The 24259-nt window shown below is 42.0% G+C and overlaps 1 protein-coding gene across 1 annotated transcript; it reads left to right on the top strand.

The window, feature by feature from the left end:
• sf3b3 (splicing factor 3b, subunit 3) lies at window positions 1-22423 on the top strand. Its single transcript, XM_035157196.2, has 27 exons — window positions 1-225; window positions 872-1014; window positions 1745-1900; window positions 2497-2667; window positions 3262-3434; window positions 3686-3827; window positions 4600-4712; window positions 4976-5113; window positions 5528-5631; window positions 5759-5924; window positions 6007-6102; window positions 7092-7164; window positions 8575-8726; window positions 8944-9099; window positions 9255-9410; window positions 9712-9855; window positions 10226-10348; window positions 10607-10761; window positions 10907-11081; window positions 11347-11552; window positions 11939-12095; window positions 13819-13944; window positions 15770-15982; window positions 16346-16444; window positions 20739-20882; window positions 21057-21161; window positions 21331-22423. The coding sequence occupies exons 2-27, from the start codon at window positions 945-947 to the stop codon at window positions 21469-21471; spliced, it is 3654 nt and encodes a 1217-aa protein (XP_035013087.1). The 5' UTR covers window positions 1-225; window positions 872-944; the 3' UTR covers window positions 21472-22423.
• The last annotated feature ends 1836 nt before the right edge of the window (window positions 22424-24259 follow it).

Raw genomic sequence — 24259 nt, 5'->3', positions numbered from 1 at the left:
GTTTCCCAGGTCTCTGTCGATCTCTGCTGGAGACGCTCCACCACTGCAACATGTGTTGGATTTCTATCAGGCACCGCGGAGGCCACCTGACGCGACGGCGCTCTGGGTGAACGGAGGACCCACAAACGGCGGCTCGTCGTCGGCTTCCTGGAGAATCGGAGAAAACAGTTTGAATCAATGAAACTTTATCCAGCAGAAATCAGACGCATCTTATTTAACACACCGGTAAATATGCTAAAGTATCGTTGTGCAACGTGTCCGCGGTTAACGGGGCGTCGTTTTGAACGCGCAGTCCGTACGATGCTAAGTGAAATGGCAGGAAAACCAGAGGATGCGTCACGAAGAAGTGGCGCTTTGTATGAATGGAGGCTCCGCAGCCCGCTGAGTACAACTTAACATCCGGCTGCATGTGTCCTCGGTCTGGCCTTCGCACCAGTTCCACGCGAAAGTAACACGTTGCGCGATGCTAGCTAGCGCGCAATCTAAAAGCCAACTTGGCAAAACATTCGCGAAAGTTCCCTCGCCAAGCTAACGTGCAGTAGTAGTAGTAGTAGTGTCAGTTAGCTAGCGTTAGCATTGCTCGGCGGCTGCTAGCATGTAAACAGTCATGTTGTGCGTCCCCTCGGTGTTTCAACCCTCTGCTAACTTCTTGTAGCTTCGCCGGGTCGAGTTTATTAGTTTTGGAAACGATTTGTTAGTTTCTGCACTTCCTCCTTTTTCTAGTGTAACTTACTGGTGTTTGTTTAACCCAATTGAACTGTACCCAGCCACTGGTAACCCGAGCAGGTTCACAGTGTACCTTTACCACAGGAATGTGTTTGGTTACATCTGAGTTCACACAGGATTGTTTCTCCCCTCTCCGTCTCTCCAGTGTTAGCCGGGCCGAGCGCTCAGTTTGCTGCCCCTGAAGGACCTTGTGGGGAAGGAGCCGCAGAGAAGGAGCCATGTTCCTGTACAACATCACCCTGCAGCGCGCCACTGGCATCACACATGCCATCCATGGAAACTTCTCAGGTGAGCTGACCCCCAGGTTGCTGGTTGTCTGCACTTTTCTCCACACTTTCTCCTGTAGTGCTTGTATTGTCCGACCTTCTTTTCAATCAGTCAATATTTGAATTGCTTGTTGAAGTCTCTGTTTACATGTCTGGTAGATTGTTCTGTAGTCTGACGGGATATTTGCCTTCTTCTCTGAATGTGTATGTTTGGGGTTTATTCAGCTGATGCACAGGCCTGTTAATTTTAAGTTTTCAGATGGCTTGGCGTTGCTTTTCTTTTTTATGACTGCACATTAATGGGAAGAACCACAACACTCCTGACTGTAGTATCAAAACACATGTTTTCTCACTGCTTCAGATTTAATGCACGGCCAATAATTCTCTTCTAGTCTTGGGAAACTAAAATGTTTTGCCAGAACTGGGGTTTGATGTTTAAAATTTATCGTGATGTTGTCTCATTGTGTGGTCATTCTCTCAGCATTTGGTAGAATTAGAAACACAAAGTCATAGATTTAACTATTTTTATGACTAAATAATTTCATTTTAAGGTCGTACCTTATTTATATGCGGTTTATAGAATGTGGCTTTATTTCATGACACAAGGACAAACTATACAGGCTTGGAGAATATAAAAGCACAATTTAGTAGGAAAAACTGGTGAATTATCTCCTGGGCTTCAACTATAATTTGCTCCTGTCTCACACATGAACATGCTGAATACTTAAATGTGTTGTTTCTATTTTTGGTAGGAACCAAGCTGCAGGAGATTGTTGTTTCCAGGGGAAAGATCTTGGAAATAATACGTCCAGATGCCAACACGGGAAAGGTGCACACTCTGCTCACAGTGGAGGTGTTTGGCATCATAAGGTCTCTGATGGCATTCAGACTCACAGGAGGAACCAAAGGTTTGTAACCAAGGTTACCGCTGCGCTTGCATGCATGTAACACATCTCTGTTAGGTATTTGTGCTCGCACACATCAGGGCTAAAAAAAAAAAGGTTACGTCACTTGTCAGCTGTTGCAGAAGTTGGCTGGAAAGGAAAGCTGGAGGCGAAAAGCGATCACATGTTTGAGACTCAAATGTGGAGCAGAGACGAGCCTTGATTGCCAAAATATGACACACACACGTGTTGTAGATATGATGAGTTTTCATGTCTCTTCTCTGACAACTCTGGAGAAAGATTGAACATCTCTGATCTCAAGTTGTAAACATGGATTATACAATGACATTTAAAACGACCATTAAAATCAAATTTTCCTCTATTTTTTATTAATTTCCATGATGTTTGTGTTTAGTTAGCCACTGTTTTTGATGTTACTTTTGACATGGGAAGATTTCTCTCTGATTTCCTTAAATCTAATAATCAAATTTAAATGCTTGATCTAGATTTTTGTCACCTCAGAATAAATGGACAAACTTCAGAATTTCTAGGGAAAGGTTTCCGTCACAGGTACCGTATTTGTATGTTGTGTATTTATTTTTGTCTGTGTGTTTTTTTAGATTACATTGTTATCGGAAGTGACAGTGGTCGCATTGTCATCCTGGAATATCATCCATCAAAAAACATGTTTGAGAAGATCCACCAGGAAACATTCGGGAAGAGCGGATGTCGGCGTATTGTTCCCGGACAGTTTCTGGCTGTCGACCCAAAGGGCAGAGCCGTTATGATAGGTACGAATATCTGAGAGTTTACACTTGTGTTTGTCATGAGCAATAAACCCAGAGCAGAAAATCCTAATGGCAGAAAAGAGCATGTAGTGTTTGCATAATACAGTAAATGTATAATTTTTTTTATTATAGTTTCACACCATGTCATTGATTATGTTTACCAAAGCTAGTTAGTACTTTTGCTTGTATGTATTTCTTACAAACACTTAACTGTTGGATCACATTAGTAGAGCACAGAAGAGCCTGGTTGAGCCTGTTGTGGAGACGGATGTGGATTTGTTTTCACTCACAGGCATGGTTGTACGATTGCAAAGCATTAAGACACAATTGTTGTAGATATGATGAGTTTTCATGTCTCTTCTCTGACAACTCTGAAGAAAGATTGAACATCTCTGATCTCAACCCAAGTTTACTCACTGTACATTAACATGCTCCTCGGACTGTCCCACTTCCTGAGTTGTGAAATCGTCGTTCCGACTTCGTTGTGTTAATGTTCTTTGAAGTTGGAATGTGGAAAAACATGGAGGCTGTAAGCAAAATGTGTTTAGAGCATTTAAATCACACCTTGATACCTGTGTGTTTCCTTGTCCTGTCTAGGAGCAATCGAGAAACAGAAGCTGGTTTATATTCTGAACAGAGATGCAGCAGCGAGGCTGACCATCTCCTCACCACTGGAAGCACACAAAGCGAACACACTGGTGTACCACGTAGTCGGAGTCGACGTTGGCTTTGAGAATCCCATGTTTGCGTGCTTAGAAATGGACTATGAGGTGAGGTCATGAAAACGCAGCATGGAGAGATTATAAGAACAGACACAGACCTCAAAGATTCACAGGCTGCTGCACATGTGATGAGGGTGTCATGTCTCTTTATCAGTGGAGAAATATTTAACGCCTCTGATTTCAACACATTTTTCAAACCTTTTTATTGTCTACCAAAAAGTTATCTTCACACTGTCTCACGCTGTTATTAAGCTACTTTGCCAAACTCTCATCCTGTGATTTCTGTCTGTTGTGTCCAGGAAGCTGACAACGACCCAACAGGAGAAGCTGCTGCCAACACGCAACAGACTCTCACCTTTTACGAGCTGGACCTTGGCTTAAATCACGTGGTCCGCAAGTACAGCGAGGCTTTGGAAGAGCACGGAAACTTCCTCATCACCGGTAGGTATTTGTGGTTACACAGATCAGGGCAAAAAAAAAAAAAGTTTACATCACTTGTCAGCTGTTGCAGTAGTTGGCTGGAAAGGCAAGCTGGACTGACAAATGCGGAGAGGAGCCTTGCTGACCAAAATTCACCAAGTGGGGAAAATTGAAATTAGATTAGACAGATTTGAAATATGGATTGGTTAAGTACTGGATTGGTTTTTCACGCACAGGCGTGGCTGTAAGATTAGAAAACCTTATGAGACACACATGTTGTAGATATGATGAGTTTTCATGTCTCTTCTCTGACAATTCTGAAGAAAGATTGAACGTCTCTGATCTCAGCACAAGTTTCAAGCCCCTCAAACGGAGACTTCTGGAAACTAGTCCCACTTTGGTTACACTTTTTAGTCTCGACAGGCAGAAACAGATTTTTGGAAAGGTCGATGCAGACTCCCGTGCTACCGACTTATTAATTTCAGTCCTCGGGTTCTTCCCCTATTTGTCACGCTCCGATCACAGATACTGTGGAACAAACGAATGTCACGAATGGCCGACGAGTATTTGTGATGCAGAGCTAAAATGTTCGTCAAGGCGGATGTGTTTTTCATTTGTTTTAAAATGAAAACATATTTGTGTGGACGTAGCCCAAAACGCATTTCAAGAGCAACTTAAAGTAACAAGGGGAAAGATCTGAAAGTAGAAGAGCCCATCCTGCTTTTGGATTCCAGCTGTGTAAATCATGACTGTTCAAAAGAAACACACAAACCAACTGCTTGTCTCTGTTCAGTTCCCGGTGGTTCCGATGGGCCGAGTGGAGTTCTGATCTGCTCAGAAAACTACATCACTTACAAGAATTTCGGAGACCAGCCTGACATTCGCTGTCCTATTCCACGACGCAGGGTGAGTTGTTAATACAATACTACATCATAAAAAAAAACAATGCTTTATGCTTCCACACTCTTTGTGATGTTTTTATGAAGGCTTTGAAAGCTCTAATTGAGTGATGTTGTGAGCAAGTTTCTGTGAAAGGGAGTTTTTCCCTGTTTATGTGAAAGCTGTCATGATTTAATTCATCACAATCCATCTGTGTCTGGTTACTTTGGTCTCTGTATACACATCTATTTTCATTCTGCTTTTCTCTGTTTTTCCCTCCCGTCCTCCAGAATGACTTGGATGACCCGGAGCGTGGCATGATCTTCGTCTGCTCAGCCACACACAAGACCAAGTCTATGTTCTTCTTCCTGGCCCAGACGGAGCAGGGAGACATCTTCAAGGTTACTCTGGAGACAGATGAAGAAATGGTGAGCACTGATGGGGAAACAGAAATTGGGATTAAATCGTCCTTTAGTTTAATCAATAGATTAATCCTTTCATTTTTAAACTGTCTCAAACTATTCACAAAATACTATCAGATGATCCCCCAGTAGACGTGAGCTCACATTATTTGTTTGGTCTCAGCAAGAGGGGGAAAAAACTTCAGTTTACACTAATTTAAATGACACTATGCACTAATGCTTACAGGTTATCCTACAGTACAAATTAAATATTGAACAGAAGTAATGTATACCACAATATTATAATATGTAATATACAGTATAATATTGTCTCTGATACCCAGTACTCTAAAAAAGGGGATGTAAATGATTAATACTTCTTAGCCTGAAAAGTTATAGCAGTTACATGTATGTTATGAATAATACTGTGTTGTTTCGTAGGTCACAGAAATCAGGCTGAAGTACTTTGACACGATCCCCGTGGCAACAGCCATGTGTGTTCTGAAGACTGGCTTCTTGTTCGTTTCTTCAGAGTTTGGAAACCAGTGAGTTTCATGCTGTTCATAAGCTTTTGTATTATTTGTCATCTTGTTGTTCTCTTCATGTTGTTTATTAGGCTTCAGATGTCTCAGATTTCATCCACTCATGTTGTTTTTTCTCTGTTTCCTCTAGTTACCTTTACCAGATCGCTCACCTGGGTGATGATGATGAAGAACCTGAGTTCTCATCTGCGATGCCACTGGAGGAGGGAGACACCTTCTTCTTCCAGCCTCGTCCCCTCAAGAACCTTGTGCTGGTGGATGAACAGGAGAACTTATCACCCATCATGTCCTGTCAGGTGAGTTTTGGTTTATTGGGACAGATTTAGAAAGAGCAAAGAAAGATCGAGGCTCACCGTCTGTTGCTCTTGTTTTTGACAGATTGCTGATTTGGCCAATGAAGATACACCTCAGCTGTATGTGGCCTGCGGACGAGGACCCAGGTCTACTCTCAGGGTCCTTCGTCACGGACTGGAGGTACATACACATACTCTTTGTAACATATATGCAGGGGCAAGGACAGACATGCGTCTGTTCTAAAATCTCTCACAGCGCAATATGTCTGTGTATTTGAGAGGGAACATTATGTTCCAAGGGAAGGCTATTTGTTTGTTACGGTTGTCAAAATAATGCAATAATTTAGATTCACTGAGAGGAAAATAATGTTCAACAAGAATTAAGCAGATTAATCACACTCTGAAATCCCCTAACCCCATAACGGATGCAGGGATGTCATCTGACCTAAGAACATTCAGACCTTCCTGTGCCACAAAAATATTTGAGGAGGATCATTGAGATGAGGAATCAGTTGCTGATCTTTGAAAAGGGCAAAAAAATTACACTTTGCTCGTGCTGTTTTCTGACATACTGCAAAGAAAGGAACGTTTTGTGTCGTATGTGCGGCTCTGTGCGGCCCAGCATTCGGAGGGAAAACTAAAATGAAAACTTTAAAAGCACGAACAACAGCATGAAGCTTGAACTCTGCAGGGACATGTTCGGTTTCTGCATCGATGCACATGTGTTGTAGATATGATGAGTTTTCATGTCTCTTCTCTGACAACTCTGAAGAAAGATTGAACATCTCTGATCTCAGCAGATTCGTCCGCATCGCGTTGAAAAACCATTAATTTTCCCACCACCAATCATAAGGGCAAGACACTTTACATCATGAGGTTGAGATCATAAAATATATTAAAGAGAGAAACCAACAGCTCCCACACTAAACAGCAGTGGAAAGCAAAACCTCCCATAAGTGGTGCATTGTGTATGACGCATTGAATATGACGTATAAAATGATCCATGTTAACATAAAGACCAGTTTGATTCAAACTCACCCTGTGAGATGCCTCCAGGTATTAATCACACGGTAACATCATTGAATCGGGTCATTACAGTATCATGATAAAATGTGATTAATGATCAACATTAAATTCTCTTAACCTCCTCTCCTCTTCCTTCTCTCTCAGGTTTCAGAGATGGCTGTGTCCGAGCTGCCCGGTAACCCCAATGCCGTGTGGACCGTGCGTAGACACGTGGAAGGTAATAACATCACCCCAGCTTTTCACTTTAGGCTAATGTAAACAACCAATTTCTTTAGTTATTTACCTTATTTAAGGTTTTTTGATTGCATGCTAGCTACCAGTTACTGCAAACCATTTCCTGTTTATTTCATTCTTTGCGTTGACGTCCATAATTGACACCACTTAACCAAAGACAGCATTTAAGTGATTTCTGTAGGACACAGTAACAAGGTTCAGAGTAAACCGCAGCTTCGGTCAGTTTCACCTTCTGAGGACAGTGTAATGGGATTTAAGAAACCACAAGTTTCAACACATCTTCAATCCTAAACTGCAGCTAAACTAATAACAGCATCAGCCCCACCAAATTAGTCTGTGTATCCACCTGTCAATCAACATAGGTTCACGGTAATGTTTTAACATTTTCTTGATGTGGTGATGCTTTTTTTTACATTTAAATCACACAATGTGCCTCGTTACTCCTTTAAAATGTTTGCCATGTTCTCGTTAATAATACAAAAACCTTGATTAATTCCTGAACCAGAAGAGCTGCTGCTGTAACAAATCCTCCAAACTTAGAATTCCTCATGTTTTAAAAGTATCCTCACTGAATATTGGCGATAAATGCGGATGTTTAATTCACTTCTAAGTCTTTTTAACTGATCTACAGTTCAGCTTTACTCTTCAGCAAGGATGTAAAATTGTCACAATCGCTGAACTGTAAATTACAGGCTGAACTTGTTAGAGGTAGTGTTTCTATTACTACAATTTCAGTAATTAAGCTCTTTACAGTTGCTGTAACCTCATAACTGTTAAACATGAACTTCCGTGCAGCTGTATCCAAACTGAGCCTGGCTACTTCAGCTCTGTCTGGCCCTAGCGGCGGCAGCTACGCACTGAAAGTGGTTCATTTCCGAGTTTCTTTCTCTTCCCAGAACTGTCATCCTCTTTGGGCCTGGGGGAAGATGTTCAAGTCTCTTGAAAGAGTCAAACGTTGCATTGTCTTAATAATTTGATAAGACGGTCTGGTTTTCTGGCGTCTGCATTCAACAGGCTGTGTTTTTTCCTCAGGACATTATCAAACCCACATATTGTTTGTTTCCAGTAAAGTTTCATTTAACTTTGTAAGAATATGCATCGCCATATAGAGCTTTCATGTTTTCTTTAACTGTAAAATCATACACAACACCGAACCTTGTGCTTAAACAGTGCTGCTTAATACTCCTGTGGTGGAGGAACGTCATCGTTGTTGGTTTTTAATCTACAAATTAATACATTACATTCAAAGTGAAGGAAGTGAGCGTTGTGTAAAGCCGTGGATTTAGTGGTTCTCTACAATGAGGCAAAGCTGAACCCTGGCCCATGACCCACTTGTACATTAAAACATATGCAAGGTCTTAACAGATGTGAAAAACTCTGCTTCTACCACTAGACGAGTTTGATGCCTACATCATTGTGTCTTTCGTCAACGCCACTCTGGTTCTGTCCATCGGAGAGACTGTGGAGGAAGTGACAGATTCTGGGTTTCTGGGAACAACCCCCACCCTGTCCTGCTCACTGCTTGGTGAAGACGCGTTGGTGCAGGTGAGCGAATAATACATTTGAACCGTTTCAACATATTTTTAACTTTAAGACACACACAGAGAAAATAGACGAGACGGAGAAACATGACAATAGACGACAGTGAAATTACTGTAGAGACTGTAAACATTGAGCTGAAATGAAACAACTACACAGAAATGGCGATAAATAGCTTAAATTTTTCCATCTTTATTTTCTCCTTCTCTGTTTCTCCACACAGGTTTACCCAGATGGCATCCGCCACATTCGAGCAGACAAGCGTGTGAATGAGTGGAAGACTCCTGGCAAGAAAACCATTGTCCGCTGCGCAGTGAACCAGCGGCAGGTGGTGATCGCCCTCACTGGAGGGGAGCTGGTCTACTTTGAGATGGACCCGGTAAGAAATGAGAATGTGACAACCAAATGACTTGATTGTAACTTAAAAAACTAATATTAAAGACCAAAACTAAATTTGTCTCGGTGACCAGAGAAATGTGATGACTGAGGTGTATAGTAATCAGTTTGCTCTCTGTGTCTCCTTCGTTTCTCTAGTCTGGCCAGCTGAACGAGTACACAGAGCGGAAAGAGATGTCCGCAGATGTGGTTTGCATGAGCCTGGCAAACGTTCCACCTGGTGAGCAGCGCTCCCGGTTCCTGGCGGTTGGACTGGTCGACAACACTGTTCGAATCATCTCCCTGGACCCTACGGTAAGAACAGTAACAGTTAATAAATTAAATAGATTCTCAGCACAAAACGCAGCACCCAGATAATTGTTGGTGATGTCAGACTCCGAAAGTGTTTGTGCATCTGTAATCGCTCACTTTTATATTTTGATGTAGGCCTGTTATTTAGTTTAAGAGACTGATAAAAACTGGCTTAATATGGGGATTTGTTTATTCGATTGTGATTGAAACTACCATTATATGTTTTTAATAGGAGAGTTTACTTGCAGTGACATTGTTTGTATGTTGAATCTGTTTTAACCCTGTGAATCCTTATCACGTTCAGGACTGTCTGCAGCCGTTGAGTATGCAGGCCCTTCCCGCCCAGCCGGAGAGTCTCTGTATCGTAGAGATGGGAGGTGTCGAGAAACAAGATGAGCTTGGAGAAAAGGGAACCATTGGATTCCTCTACCTCAACATTGGACTTCAGGTATTTATCATTCACCGACATACGCACAAAACTTAAGACAGTCACATCTACTGTATATATTGAACTTGGAGTAACTTTTCATAGCCAATGAATTCATGTTAAACGCAAATATATCTCACATTAGAGTTGAAACATATCTTCTTTATGGGGCGTTCAGGAAGAATATTAACACTGACTAATAGAATATCTGCAACATCTAGTTAAACCAAGTAATTACCCTCCATCAGTACAGTCTTAACTAATATGCACTGATTTTAATAGTTCTTGTCTATTTACATTTGTCATTATCCAGGCTGTTTGCAACCATTTATCTTTATATACATTTTCGATCATGCCATCTAATATTCACTGTTTCTTTGCCCTTTCTCAGAACGGTGTGCTACTGAGAACTGTTCTGGACCCAGTCACCGGCGACCTGTCAGATACACGAACACGCTACCTGGGGTCACGACCTGTCAAACTCTTCAGAGTCAGGATGCAGGGACAGGAAGCTGTACGTGACTCAACATTTACATACAATCAACAGTATGATAATGCAATTGAAACTTAACTAAAATACAAAACAGTACATTGTTTGCTTTTGTATTTCATATAATTTGTTAGGAAATCTCAACATAAAAGTTTAAGCCTTAAGAACCTGTGGGAATATGTGATTTTTGACGTTTAAAAGACCGAACGACTTGTGATCAATCATAAATCAGAGGATGAATTGTAGTAAAACTCTGTAAAATATAATTTCGCTCATTGACAGGTGCTGGCAATGTCCAGTCGCTCTTGGCTCAGCTACTCGTACCAGTCTCGCTTCCATCTCACCCCTCTGTCATATGAGACTCTGGAGTACGCCTCTGGCTTTGCCTCCGAGCAATGTCCAGAAGGTATAGTGGCCATTTCCACCAACACACTGAGGTATGGATACACACTTAAACTGCTGGTGGCACATGTCTGCATGTAGAAGAGCTCAGTGGAGATTCGTTAATCTACTGTATCTTCAGAGATTTGCTGTGAGTGACGTTCCCTTTCCTCTTTCCTCACATCACTATCTGTCTGGCAGAATTTTGGCTTTGGAGAAGTTGGGAGCCGTCTTCAATCAGGTGGCCTTTCCTCTGCAGTGCACTCCCAGAAAGTTTGTGATCCACCCAGAGAGCAATAACCTCATTGTGATCGAGACTGACCACAACGCCTACACGGAGGCGACCAAAGCTCAGCGGAAGCAACAGATGGCTGAGGTAAGAAGTGCAAACTAAATAAAACACTATTTGAAAAGATAATTCTCGTCTAAAACCATAGAACAGCTGTTCTCTATCACTGAGGGAACGATGACAGCACCAAATAATCTGCTCTTAAGCGTTTTGTGGGTGCTGGGCAGGATATGTAATCTCCTGATGACTCTTCTCAAAGTCTGCAGCTGTTAATTATTTTCTATGCTTAAATTTGCCGAATTAGTTTTAAGCTGCATCATCGAATGCTTGAAATGCTGTGTTGCCCCTGCAGGAGATGGTGGAGGCTGCTGGGGAGGATGAAAGGGAACTGGCCGCTGAGATGGCCGCTGCCTTCCTCAACGAGAATCTCCCAGAAGCCATCTTCGGTTCGCCTAAAGCTGGAGCCGGGCAGTGGGCCTCAATCGTGCGACTGATCAACCCCATACAGGGCACAACGTTGGACCAGGTGCAGCTGGAACAGAACGAAGCAGCGTTCAGGTGAGAAGGACCAAGGTCACAGATCCAGGTTTCTTATAGGGTCATGTTTAATCCTGAGAAGAAGCAGAACATTTATTACCATGAAGGAAGGAAAAGATGTCTGTTAACACCGGGTCCATCCTCCTCTTTAATAGATGGAGGTGTTTCAATTATACAAGGATGAAGCTTTAAATGTTAGGAAATAATTTATATATAATGTTGCTGACCCTGTAGGATCCTCAAATACATAATGTTTTGTTTTGAGAAAATGCTGCCTAGCCAAATGTCATCAATCTTAGATATTTACTTGCTTATTCTATGTTTTGTTTGATTATTTGCTGGAAAGAAATTCTCACGCCTCCTCCTCCTCCCCCCCCCCCCATTTCCATGTGTTTGATATTTTGCAGTGTTGCAGTGTGTCGCTTCCCCAACACGGGAGATGACTGGTATGTTCTGGTTGGTGTAGCCAGAGACATGATTCTCAACCCCAGATCGGCGGCCGGCGGCTTTATCTACACCTACAGGCTCACTGGTGGAGGGGAGAAGCTGGAGTTTGTGCACAAGGTGGGTTTAACTGACACTTAAGTGGTTTTGAATGAATTTATTCCTTCCTTTGAATCCTTTCTTCCCTCTCCCTCCTTCTTTTCCTCATACTTCATATTAGAGGGGTTTCCCAACCACTTAACCAGACTGGATGTTTTAGAAAAGTCTAAACTTTGACTCATGCACTACACTGGTGTATCATAAGGAGAAGACTATGCTGCCAAATAGACTATGCTGCCAAATAGTCAAGCTCTTTGAGCGCATCCTGTTGTCCTTTCTTTGCCTGTAGGTGGCGACCTCTGACTTGTTTGTTTATTGTGCATGTCCTAACTGCTGCTGTCTCTTATGTGATGTACAGCTCAGTGCTTTAGGCTGGGTAAAGTTACACTTGTGGAGAGACCGTGTTAAATTAATGAAACAGGAGATAAAAGGTTACTGTTTGAGATGGCTGCTGGGATATGGATTGGTCATGAGGGAGGAGTTCAATGCTCTAAGTGCAACTGGCAGAACTGAGAAGAGTTTCAGTTACACCAAACACAGATGTTACTGCTCCTGGCGCCATGCACTTCTCCCGAGGCATTCCCCCAGAAACTCCAGCGGGGTGGAGGTCATCAGCCCACATGCGTTTGTTACCTGATGTGGATTAACTGGGGGAGTGACTCATGAGTGTTGTATTGCACCGTGGTGTCAACCACTACTTCATATTAGAGGGGTTTCCCAACCACTTAACCAGACTGGATGTTTTAGAAAAGTCTAAACTTTGACTCATGCACTACACTGGTGTATCATAAGGAGAAGACTATGCTGTGGAACGTATTACTGTCTGTTGCCATCAGACAGCAGTGAGAAAAAGGAAGTAGCCGAGGACGAGAGGTCAGGGCTTCATCCTGCAGCAAGAAAACTAGACTATGGCTTCAAATGATGGATGAGAGGCACAGTCTCTAGACTAGTTGGGGATGAACTGAACACAAGGTGAAAGCAGAAACCCCTTCAAACTCAACACATTCATGGGAACGGTCGCAATTGACCCCTGCAGTCATTATATATCAGTCACAGGCGACTGATTGCCAATGAAAGAGTGTTGCGACTCCAGTCCACAATCAGAAGAGCAATCGAGTGACACATCACACTTTTATTTATCTGAATTCTGACGTCATTTCGAGGCAGTTTTAGCTCCTCTCGTCCTTACTCCAAAACCGCAAATGTTCTTGTAAATGGTCTGAACACATCGTTGCTCTACGGAAGTGTCATCTCCTTCATGTCACAGATCGACATTACTCCACAAGGGACTCTGTTGGTCCCTTTCATAAAACAACATATTATGTTAATGACATTGCAATACTCCTTATTACTAATGCAGTACAAGCTGCAGATGTAGGCTTCTTTTTAATTCGCCACAACCTGTTGTAAATGTCTGTTCAGCTGGTTCACATAAGATTAAAACCGGTTTAAGCTCCTGCACTGGACCAGATGGGCCGAACTCTAGCCTGTACAGGTCAGTTGTTGCATACTTGCACTGCTGCAGGGAAAATTCAAGAGAAAACATATAGTCGTGGTTTATATTCTAAAGAACATTTGATGGTCTTGGATTCCCATTATCAAAGGAGGCTCTGAACCCTTCTGTCTAAAGGGTGTTTAGTAAGACAAGCTGTTCTACAATGCTTCCTCCAAATGTATTCTCCTAAAACCTGCCCAATATAATCTGGCAATGTGTGTTTTATTAACCCTGTGTTTTGATTGGCAGACCCCAGTAGAAGATGTGCCTTTGGCCATTGCTCCATTCCAGGGACGAATTCTGGTGGGAGTTGGTAAACTCCTGAGAATCTATGACCTCGGCAAAAAGAAGCTGCTGCGCAAGTGTGAAAACAAGGTAAGCAACAGTAGAGCTGCTAAATACACACAGGCACATTTCTGCATGTCTGTAATCATGTGTCTTGGATTAAAGGACGTTTTGGACACGTTGCCGTCTTTCAAACATTTACATTTAATAATAATAAGACATGGTCCTGCTGAAGGCGGTAATGTTTTCTTCCTCGTTGGAAGTGAGAAAATAGTGTTTTCCATGGAGACACTTGTCTGAGTCTTGTTGAGGCCTGGAGGCGGCACATAATTTGATGGATGTTCCTTGTAATTCTCTAAGCAGGAAAGAAACCTGCTGTTGTTCAACTACATTTAGCTTCATCCACACCAGGACTGATGAATTTAGAAATGCATCTTTTTCACTCAGTATTTGTCGCCTGTGATGTCAAAGCTCCTTAAAGAGACTGACTGGTGGACAGGATGTAGCACTGGTAGTGTTTACAAACACTTAAGGTGTCACTGACCCCCAGACTAATTGATTGGTCAGGGACATAATTCATATCCTCCGACATAATAGGCTTATTCTCGCTCGGTAAGTTGACACTGCAGTGTGAACATGTCTGTTAACTAAATATGTTCACATTTATCCTCATCAACCTTTTTAAAATAATAATAAACAACACAGCCCAGTTCTTTTATTTGTGTCACGTCTCGGGGTTAAATAAAAGCTACACCCAATTATCAGAAAGGTCATCGTAGAAATAAATTTACATTCACGCGAACGTCCAGACAAATCAGGTTTAGACAAGAAGTGTAATAATATTTACATATAGTAGCCTGAATTACATAACATTTGTTATTATTGGGTTTACTACACTGCCTCACAGAGCGTACGGTTGCCATTAGGATAAACAGAGAATCTCCTGCTGTGTTCTTACATCGGCTCCTGCAGACTTTCTGCAGACTTTATACTGGGGGTGAAAAATGATACTGCAGCAGTGTCACAGCATGCAAACCTAATTTAGTAGACCTTCAAAATAAAATGATCAGCCTGTAAATGAAATGTACAATATATACGAAAGATAAGCTCTTAAAAATGAAATGCTCTGAATGAAGCACAAAGCCTGAAGACATGGGCTGATTTTGTGTCGTCCGTATTTCCTTGTAAGTGTGTGCGTACACGCAACAAGCCAAATCGAAAGCAGGTGGTGAAAATGTGCTGTTTAATAAAAGATGCTTTACGATGATTTTATTGCTCGTTTCATAATGTTTACTGAAATCTTATGAGGCAGAGAAAGCACTCGCCAAGTTCCTTAAACACACAGAACAGCTGCTGTCTTTAGTGAAAGCTACACAACGTGCCTGTGAAGGTGCCGCGTTGTTTCTCACTAACTCTTCTATTGCAGACAAGATACCTGGTTTGCGTTTGATTACACATTTACACACTCGTATATGTGCTGCTATTGAAACACTGATCATGAGACTAATTGGGTTATTGGCCATTGTACAGTTTTCCTTGTGTCACTGTATAGGTTTTAATGAGTAACACACTGGAACAATGAACTATGAATGAAGTCATGACTGCTACTGCTGCACATTAGGCAGAGCTAAAGGTTCCCCACAGTATCACAGACTGTGGATAAAGATGGACGATGCATCTCCACTTCCGCCATCTATTCAGAAATTAAGCAAAATCTCCTGAATACAAACTTTGCCAACTTGTCAGGGGATGGAGATCGGCCATTAACATGGAAGAGGTGGGGTTTATGACCTTTTAGTGGGAACGAATCTAGACGCTCATCCATCTTTATATATAGTTTATGCACAATGTACATGTTTAGTGTGTTTTTAAACCAACTTAACAATGTGTACTTTGTTGTTCTCCTCCTGTGTAGCACGTACCCAACCTGGTGTCTAGTATCCACACCATCGGCCAGCGAGTGATTGTCACCGACGTCCAGGAGAGTCTGTTCTGGGTTCGGTATCGACGTAACGAGAACCAGCTCATTATCTTCGCCGATGACACGTATCCACGCTGGGTGACGACGGCCTGTCTCCTTGACTATGACACAATGGCATCTGCCGACAAGTTTGGGAACATCAGCATCGTAAGTACAGGGACACGGATTGTTAGGAATGTGTATGTCTAACTTGGTGGAATCATTTAGAAATGTCACCCTTTAATTGAAAGACAAAACACTTCAGTATGTGATGTCAGCGGAATAAGTCACTATCCTGGTTCCCATGAGATCTTGAAACACTTGAAGTTCAGTAATAGTAATTAACCTTGATCCATGAATTCGACCTGAAAACCCCCTCGTTGTTTAAGAAGGTCCGGTACCCCTGCACAATTGTCTTTTTGTAAGAAATGCTGAAAATATCAAACCCAATCAAAACAAAAAAGTTCCTAAGTGCTGTGGGATAATAAGAGCAGAGAAATACATCTCCTCATTTTTCATTTCCTTTACCAGGTGCGTCTTCCCCCCAACACCAGCGACGACGTGGATGAAGACCCCACAGGAAACAAAGCCTTATGGGACAGAGGCCTCCTCAATGGAGCATCACAGAAGGTAGAACTCACCAAATTCTTCTTCTTATAGAAGGTGTCTGCTGATTATCATTGTGTGCACTCGTTTAGTCTTAGCTGCATCAAGAGAAGAATGATGTCAATGTGACTTCAAACATTCACTTTTTTCTCACCTCATTATTTTGTAGACTTCATTTCAAACGGATTAAATGGACCATTTGTCTACAATCAATCAATGGCAGTTTATCTACTTCCTCCAAGCAGATTCTCTTGTGTTCTGTCAAATTGGACAGGAAGCATCTGAACTGCCATCTTCTGGTCTCCAAATGTCTGCTGGGGTCTGGGAACCTGGTCTCACTTCACCACGTACTCAGAACCTGGTTTTTTTCGTGCAGGACCTCAATTCTGATAAGTCTTTCGGTCCCTGCTGCTGACAGGCGCCACCACCTTTCACTGTAGGGCTGGCGCAAGTAGTGCCGGGTATTTGCCAGACAATTTATTCCCAAGCGATTTCCATCAAGACCTGATCGGAGAGAACCTCTGACACTCTGTTAGATTGACCATTGGATTCGTGGTCACCTCCCGATCAAAGCTTTTCTTGCCTGCTTTGTTGGTTATGCTGGACGACCAACACACCAGAGTCCTGGTTAGGGATTGGTTAGTTTGATAGTAAACCAAACGCTAGACTGGACCGGCCCAACAGACAATCCCAAGTGAGAATGAGTTTATTACGTTCCGCTCACTTGGTGGCAGTAATACACTTCCTAAGCTGGTTCAACAACTAATGGTACTAATTAAAAAGCAGAGTGTGAAGCAACACCCCAAACAGAACAGCTGAGTGACGCATGTTTTTATTTATCACATTTCTTTGAAAATGTTGCCGTAATGGTAGTAAAACATTTTTTTCAGTCTGACAGTTTTGTGTTAAAATCTGAGCTTTTTAGATAACTGATCACAGACCAGCGTGTACGTCTACCTCCTCCCTCTAGTGAAACTGGTTCTCCTTCATGTCAGAAGCTGTCGTAATGACGAATGGCAGTTGAGGGGGTTTGAATGAAATCAAACCTGTTTAGGCTCCTACTCATGACGGGATTAGCAAAACCTGCCGTACATCAGAGGGTCTGAATACTTTTACTTGATGATTTAGATTTTGAAGAAATGAACAAATCTAAAAACGTATATTCTAATTGTCATGACAAGCATAGGTTGAAGGGCAAAAGTGAAGTAAATGTGTAAAGGAAGACCATAAGAGAGTTAAATAAGTTGCTTCAGGCATCGACGTGTTTCAGGGAGAAAAACTGCCGCTGTTGAGGTTGAACATGTGAAATGATTCAGGTCAAACTGCTTCTACAGCTGAAATCTCAGTATTGCGCTGGGCTCTGTCCTGATACACTCATCTGCCTCCTCCACTGCTCAGACCTCAGCCGCAGACACAACACACATGCTCTCACACAAACTGCACAACACTGTAAACCACAAGTTTAACCTACTCGCAAATGCAACACAACTCGCATACACAGCATCACATATCCCACATTTCAAGCCTGGTCAGAAACTGTTTAGGTAGCAGATCAACTGGGAAAGTCCCTATAATTCAAACGTTATGAGTTGGTCCCAGTTGCCTTTATGACAGTGTTTGTCCGCTATTTCTGCCTGAGCGCACATTGACAATTTTATTTGAATGTGGAAATGTACCGTGTCTGTTTTTAGATGCTGCTGTGGTTGCTGGATTTTTCCTTTATTCAGAAGTGTGTGTGTGTGTGTGTGTGTGTGTGTGTGTGTGTGTGTGTGTGTGTGTTTGTTTTCACATCTGGCTGGTTGAACTTAATAAACTATTCATGTCTTGGCTAAATGCCATCTTACATTAGATTAGATGCATTCCTCAGTTATTTGATTTAATGTATCTCAAAAGATCAAGAATGCACAGCTGTCTGTTGAGCAAAATGAAAGGGCCGACTGTCCTAACCCCCAAAAGTCAGTGTGAGGAGGATTTCAGTCACGATGTTTCCAACCATCTCTCGTTTTTTATTCAGCGCAAGATTTTCATTGGCTCGTCAAATTTCACACACTTTGATTGTCTAAACATGTTCTGCACATATTTAAGGTCAAACATTCACATAAACCACACAGGGAGTCACCTACAGCATGTGGGACAGAAGTTGGTTTTAAATTACGTTTTAGTTTGGATTTTATTCTCTACTTCACCTTATCTTCAGTTATCTTGAAGTGGAAGTAGTTCTGGGAGTCATATTCCTTCACGTCTGTCCTACTTGACATACTTCTTAAATTTCCTTCCATGGTCTTCAAAAAGATTTAAATTTAACTGGTTGAAACCTGCAAAAACTGTATTTATGCACATAAAACTGTTAAGACTTGTTTTATTTAAACTGTCATTAACTGGCCCGTGTTCTTTATTTGACAGCTTTATACTTGCTCAAAATATTTTAACTACTCACGTTAGACAGCACTTATGCTCTTAGTGTTGAATGAGGAGAGAAAACGTTAAGGAAGTTTCATTCAGGCGCTAAAACACTGCAGATGTTTTTACTGTGGCCAATAAACAGGGAATGGATTCTTCCTCCAAACTGAGTGATGATCAAACAGGGACAATACAATGGCATCAAAGATGAAGTTTTACTGCTCACCAGATCAATTTCACACGTATTAGTCATATTTAATCAAATAAGATGAATTGGTATTGATTTCTGCGACTCCACATAATTTTTCAGAGATTCTATTAAGCTACCGGAGTAGCAATGTCTATCACTTCGTCCAGATTTAAACAACTCGTGAGCTGTTGGATTGGTTTGCATCAAATTCTGCACAGATATTCATTGTCACCAGAGGATGCGTCCTTCTGACTTTGGTGAGCCCCTGATTTCTCTTGTGGTTGACATTTGTTGTTTAGAGCAAAATGTCCTGACAGCCGCTGGATGAGTCTTGTGCATGTGGTCGTGGTCCCCTCAGGATGAACTGCAGTAATTTCAGTGATCTTCAGTGGCCTCCGCTGTTTGTGTGAGAGGTAGCATGTAATCACATTAAGATATCGACCCTGGTAAACCGTGTACCTGCTACACGTCAGCATGTTGGCTTGGCTCAGACTGTTTCTTTGTCTGGCCTCACTGAGCCTCATTCACAGGCACAGCCCTCAGGTTTCACCCTGAATGTTAACAAACTGTGTTGAGTGCCCTGAGAGAATAAAAGGATATTGGTGATGACCACAGCAGTAAAATAATATACATGTGCAGTTGTCTATATCAATTCTCAAAAGGGTCCACTTCTTCCCTCTGGGGGAGATGACTGTGCTCGTTTCATTCAGACCTGTTTCCCATGAGAGGAGGCTGTGTTCTGTAAATGCATCGTCCGCTTGGATCTGGGACACTGAACTTATTTTTACTTCGCCCGTGCTTTTCTGGTCCCATGGCGTCAGCGTCATGCACGTCCTTAATACAGTTTGTTGAGTGCTGCCCAATGCCATCTTTGTTTTCAAGGTTCCTCCTGATTGTTGCATCTAATTATTGGTTAAGCAGTATTTTTTTTTGATGGTTATTGGATTAGGTCTGACCATCCGGACCAATTTCCTCTAGTTCGTGTGTGTGTGTAACAGAGTCCGCTGCTCATGTATTTTATACGTACGTGCAGCTAATGATCTTAGGACGTGAAATGACTAAAAAGTGACATCTAATATAATTATGTATGTGTGTCAAATTTCTTAAGTGAGCTCCTTGTTTCCCGTGCTGTATATTTATGTATGTACATACAGTGTATATAGGCTTTTTAATTTATTTTTATTCCGTACCCCATAAAGACAAATTGACGACAGAATTTAGAAGATTTTTATTAGAAGCAATGACCATGGCCTGACATGCAGCCAGGCGGGAATGTGTTTTATTTATAATTACAACAATAATCGTTTTATTTGTATAGTGCTTTTCAAGAACTTTTAAAAATGAATTGCTGTCATGAGAATCATCTTTATGTATTTCATAGTTGGTTTCTATGTATTGATTGTATGCAGCCCAGAGGCTAGAGGTTCCCCGATTCAGAAACCTCTTATTTCCACCACAGGAACTTTCTCCAGGAACATTTGCGTTTCCACCGCAGGGACCAGGGTCTAAATTAAGTTCAGGGAAAATCTTTCTACCCCCAAAAGTCCCTGCTCGGGGGTGGTACTTTACAAAAATCACTTATGGGGTGTAATTTACTAGATAATTTAGGGTGTTCCATCCTTGTTCTGTCTTTTAAAACATTGAAATATTTTTTGTTGCGTGTCCATAAACCCTTATCCAGCAACAAAAGCTTATAGTTCTCCCCCCCCCCCGGCTGTCTCTCTCCAGGCTGAGGTGATCGTCAACTACCACGTAGGTGAGACGGTGTTGTCTCTGCAGAAAACCACTCTGATCCCCGGAGGTTCAGAGTCCCTGGTGTACACCACGCTGTCTGGAGGCATCGGCATACTGGTCCCATTCACCTCACATGAGGTAAGACGCACTGATTCCACACACGTGTAAGATGCTAAATCATCACTGTGGCCCTGAAAAGTCTCATTGGATAAAACATTTAATTAACTAGATAACTAAGAATTTTTCCGTTGCCCTTATCCTTATTTTCCAGTTCTCTTAATCTTCTTTATTGTCTCTGCTGCTTTTCTCCAGGATCATGACTTTTTCCAGCATTTAGAGATGCACATGCGCTCAGAGTTCCCTCCACTCTGCGGTAGAGACCATCTCAGCTTCAGATCCTACTACTTCCCAGTAAAGGTTGGTATCTGTTGTTAAAGTCAATGGTGGAGCTGAGCCCGTTTCCTTTGGAAGGATACGGGAGGTCCACTGTCAATAAGTGTCCTCACAATTATACAAACTACTGAGTGAGTTTGTGAAGAGAAACTAACAAATGAATGAATCCTTCTCGTCTCTGTCTCGTCTCCAGAATGTGATCGATGGAGACCTGTGCGAGCAGTTTAACAGCATGGACCCTCACAAGCAGAAGAGTGTGGCAGAGGAGCTGGACCGGACCCCCCCAGAGGTCTCTAAGAAGCTGGAGGATATTCGCACACGTTACGCCTTCTAATCGTACACGACCCCCCCCCCTCCTTTTATTGTCCATCACACCTACTGGGACTCAGGACACAGATTGATGGAGACGTGTAGATGGCCGTGTACCTTGTAACATGAAATCATGCACGATGTCAGATGCTTGTAAATCCCTCACATCGCACAGATATAACATTATAACACTCAAAGATTCAAGTGCAGGAACCGTCACCTGCACAGCGACGTGATGACAAATCTTTTCTCACACACAAACTCATGTACTGAGAATTTTGTGGCTGTTTTTTATTACACCTCTGTGCAGTGACGCACACAAAGCCACAGATTTAAGGCAGGAAGTCCCTCAACATCGCGTACAGATGTGTGAACAACCTTCACACAACCACACACAAACACACTCAGGAGTGTGAACAGAATTCACACGCACTCATGCATAAGTCATCTGCCCATTTCGAGAACATGCATACTGAACCCAAATCCTCCGTCATCTGCGAGCGAGTGAATATTAGCTCTCACAAAGTAGAGTCCTCCATCTCTGTTTTTCAGCTAAATATCTTTTTGTATGGTGTGATTATTTTAATGTGTATTGATTTAGAATGAACTGTGATGATGCAGTTCTCCTCAGCCTCAGCCCCCGGCCCGACCCGGGTCTTTAGCCGTCGCCCGGATCGTTCAAGCATATTGCTCAGATCGCAGCTGCGAACCAAACGGCAACCGACCTCTAACTAAGTCGAAGCCTCAGGCCGCGGAAGAAGCGTCGCCGTCCTGTGGCATTAGAGGCCCGGTGAACTCAGACTAAATAAGTGGGTGGAAGAATACTGAAGGTTTGCACTGGGTGTTGTTCCTCTCAGTCCAGTAAATTCCCAACCTCAGCCACAGACATTACATTCCACAGTAGTCACTGAATTTAGGGGTTTGTGGGCCCGGGGCAGTGGTCTGTTTTGTAAATAAAGATGTTTTTTTGTACTTTATAACGCCAAGTGTTTGTATATCATTTCATGCCCCTGTGTGTGTGTGTGTGTGTGTGTGGGGGCAGGACAATTACACACAGGCTTCATGACTACAGGACATCTGTCTCAGCCGCAAACACGGTACAGGACAAGTGATGTGATTGAATGTTCCTGCCAACAGATGTAACTTCGTTTCTGTGGGGTCTGAAGAAGTCTTCATACATCATCTGAAATAATCCAAATCATGTGTACTAGATTTTATGTGTGTTAGGGTAAATCTTAAATAAGTTATCGTTCAATTAACACTTCTTCTGTCTTGCTTTAATATTGTTTATGTTTTTCAAGAGAGGTTTTAGCAGCATGCTTAGTTAATGTCTTTGTTCTTTCTCAATAATACAGATATTAGTGCTCTGTAAAAAATAGTCTAGTTTCAGAGATAACCCAGTGTTTTATTCTACTGGCCTATTTACACCATATCTCTAATTACAGGGAATTGTGACTCAATCCAGGAATCTGATATTCCCTCATAGATGTTGTACTTGACGTGGATTTAAACTTGATTCATTATATTCTTAAAGTCTTTAACTCGAAAGTAGGATTTTTGTAGCAACCTACAGAATCCCAGTCAGTGGTGGGATGTAACAAAGTACATTTACCCCCTTGCTGTAGTTGGGTATATTTTATGCATATATCTGTACTTAGTTTTAGGTTTTCAGGTACTTTTAACTTTTACTCCACTACTTACATTCTACTCCAATACATTTCACAAAGCATTTTTATATATTTTTTTTAGAAGTAATCAATAGCGAGAGGGGAATGGATCCACTGATCCAGAGTGGGCAGGTAAAGTTAGAACAAACACCTGAAATGGATTCAGAGGCAGAGACTCAACCATAAAGATGTAGTAGACCGTTGCCTCATGCAAAAGGTTACACTGTGAGTACTTAAATTCATAATCATATTTTTAAACCGGTACTTACTTGCTATTAGTCAAGTGGGAAAGTACTGGTACTTTTACTAGAGCTCTTTTTTTTTTCTATTTATTTAAACTTTAATTATTTGAGTATTTCCTCCACCACTGAACCCGAGTATAGGATCAGTGACTCATTTAGTATCTGTGTAATAAGTGTGAGTACAGCTAGTGGTTCCATGGGCCGAGCAGAGCGGAACAGATGCTTCAGCACAAAACCTTCCACCAGTTCCTATAAAACTCACACGTTACTTCTCGGTCATGGTTTCGTTGTCATGGGCGCTTGTTTACAAAGTACCCACCCGCACTTTGAGGTGTTGGAAACACATCTGTAAAGCTAAGACCACATTTAAATGGAACAATCTTTTCAACAATTAAAAACCCTTTAAATACAACAACACAACTTAAAGTACTTTTTGAAATTAATTTAAGATTTGTGGTGTTTTGGTTCAGTTTTTGCTGCATTCTTAAAATCCATCACCTGTTCTCCTCCCACTTGTCCTGAGAGGTGAATTCATTTGTTAAATTTCCTGGTAGAAAAACATCTCTGTCTCTTTCGTGATAAACTGATATTTGTTTGACAGCCCTTTACCTCCATGTGCAGTGTTTTACATGAGGCGCCCTCTCCGTGGCCCGTGGTGTGCTCAGGATGCGTGACCATAGTGATTTGTACACTGAGCTGCAGTAAACTCCTCCCCTCTGGTCTGGTACCTCTGCACAGGCGATGGGAATTTGCCTCTGTGGGAGAAAAGCACAGAACTTTGCCAGACTAAACTTTCCCTCTCAGAACAATGGCACTGTAGAGTTTCACAAAAGTGTAACCACCAGCTTTTAAAAATAAGTGAAGGAGGACAGAATGGTTCCCTGTGGCGAGTTCCTAATTGGAT

The sequence above is a fragment of the Hippoglossus stenolepis genome, chromosome 5 (genome assembly GCF_022539355.2).
Source record: "Hippoglossus stenolepis isolate QCI-W04-F060 chromosome 5, HSTE1.2, whole genome shotgun sequence".
NCBI classification, from domain to species: Eukaryota; Metazoa; Chordata; class Actinopteri; order Pleuronectiformes; family Pleuronectidae; genus Hippoglossus; species Hippoglossus stenolepis.
Note: the sequence above shows the minus strand (reverse complement) of the source record. Positions and strands in the feature narration are given on the sequence as shown.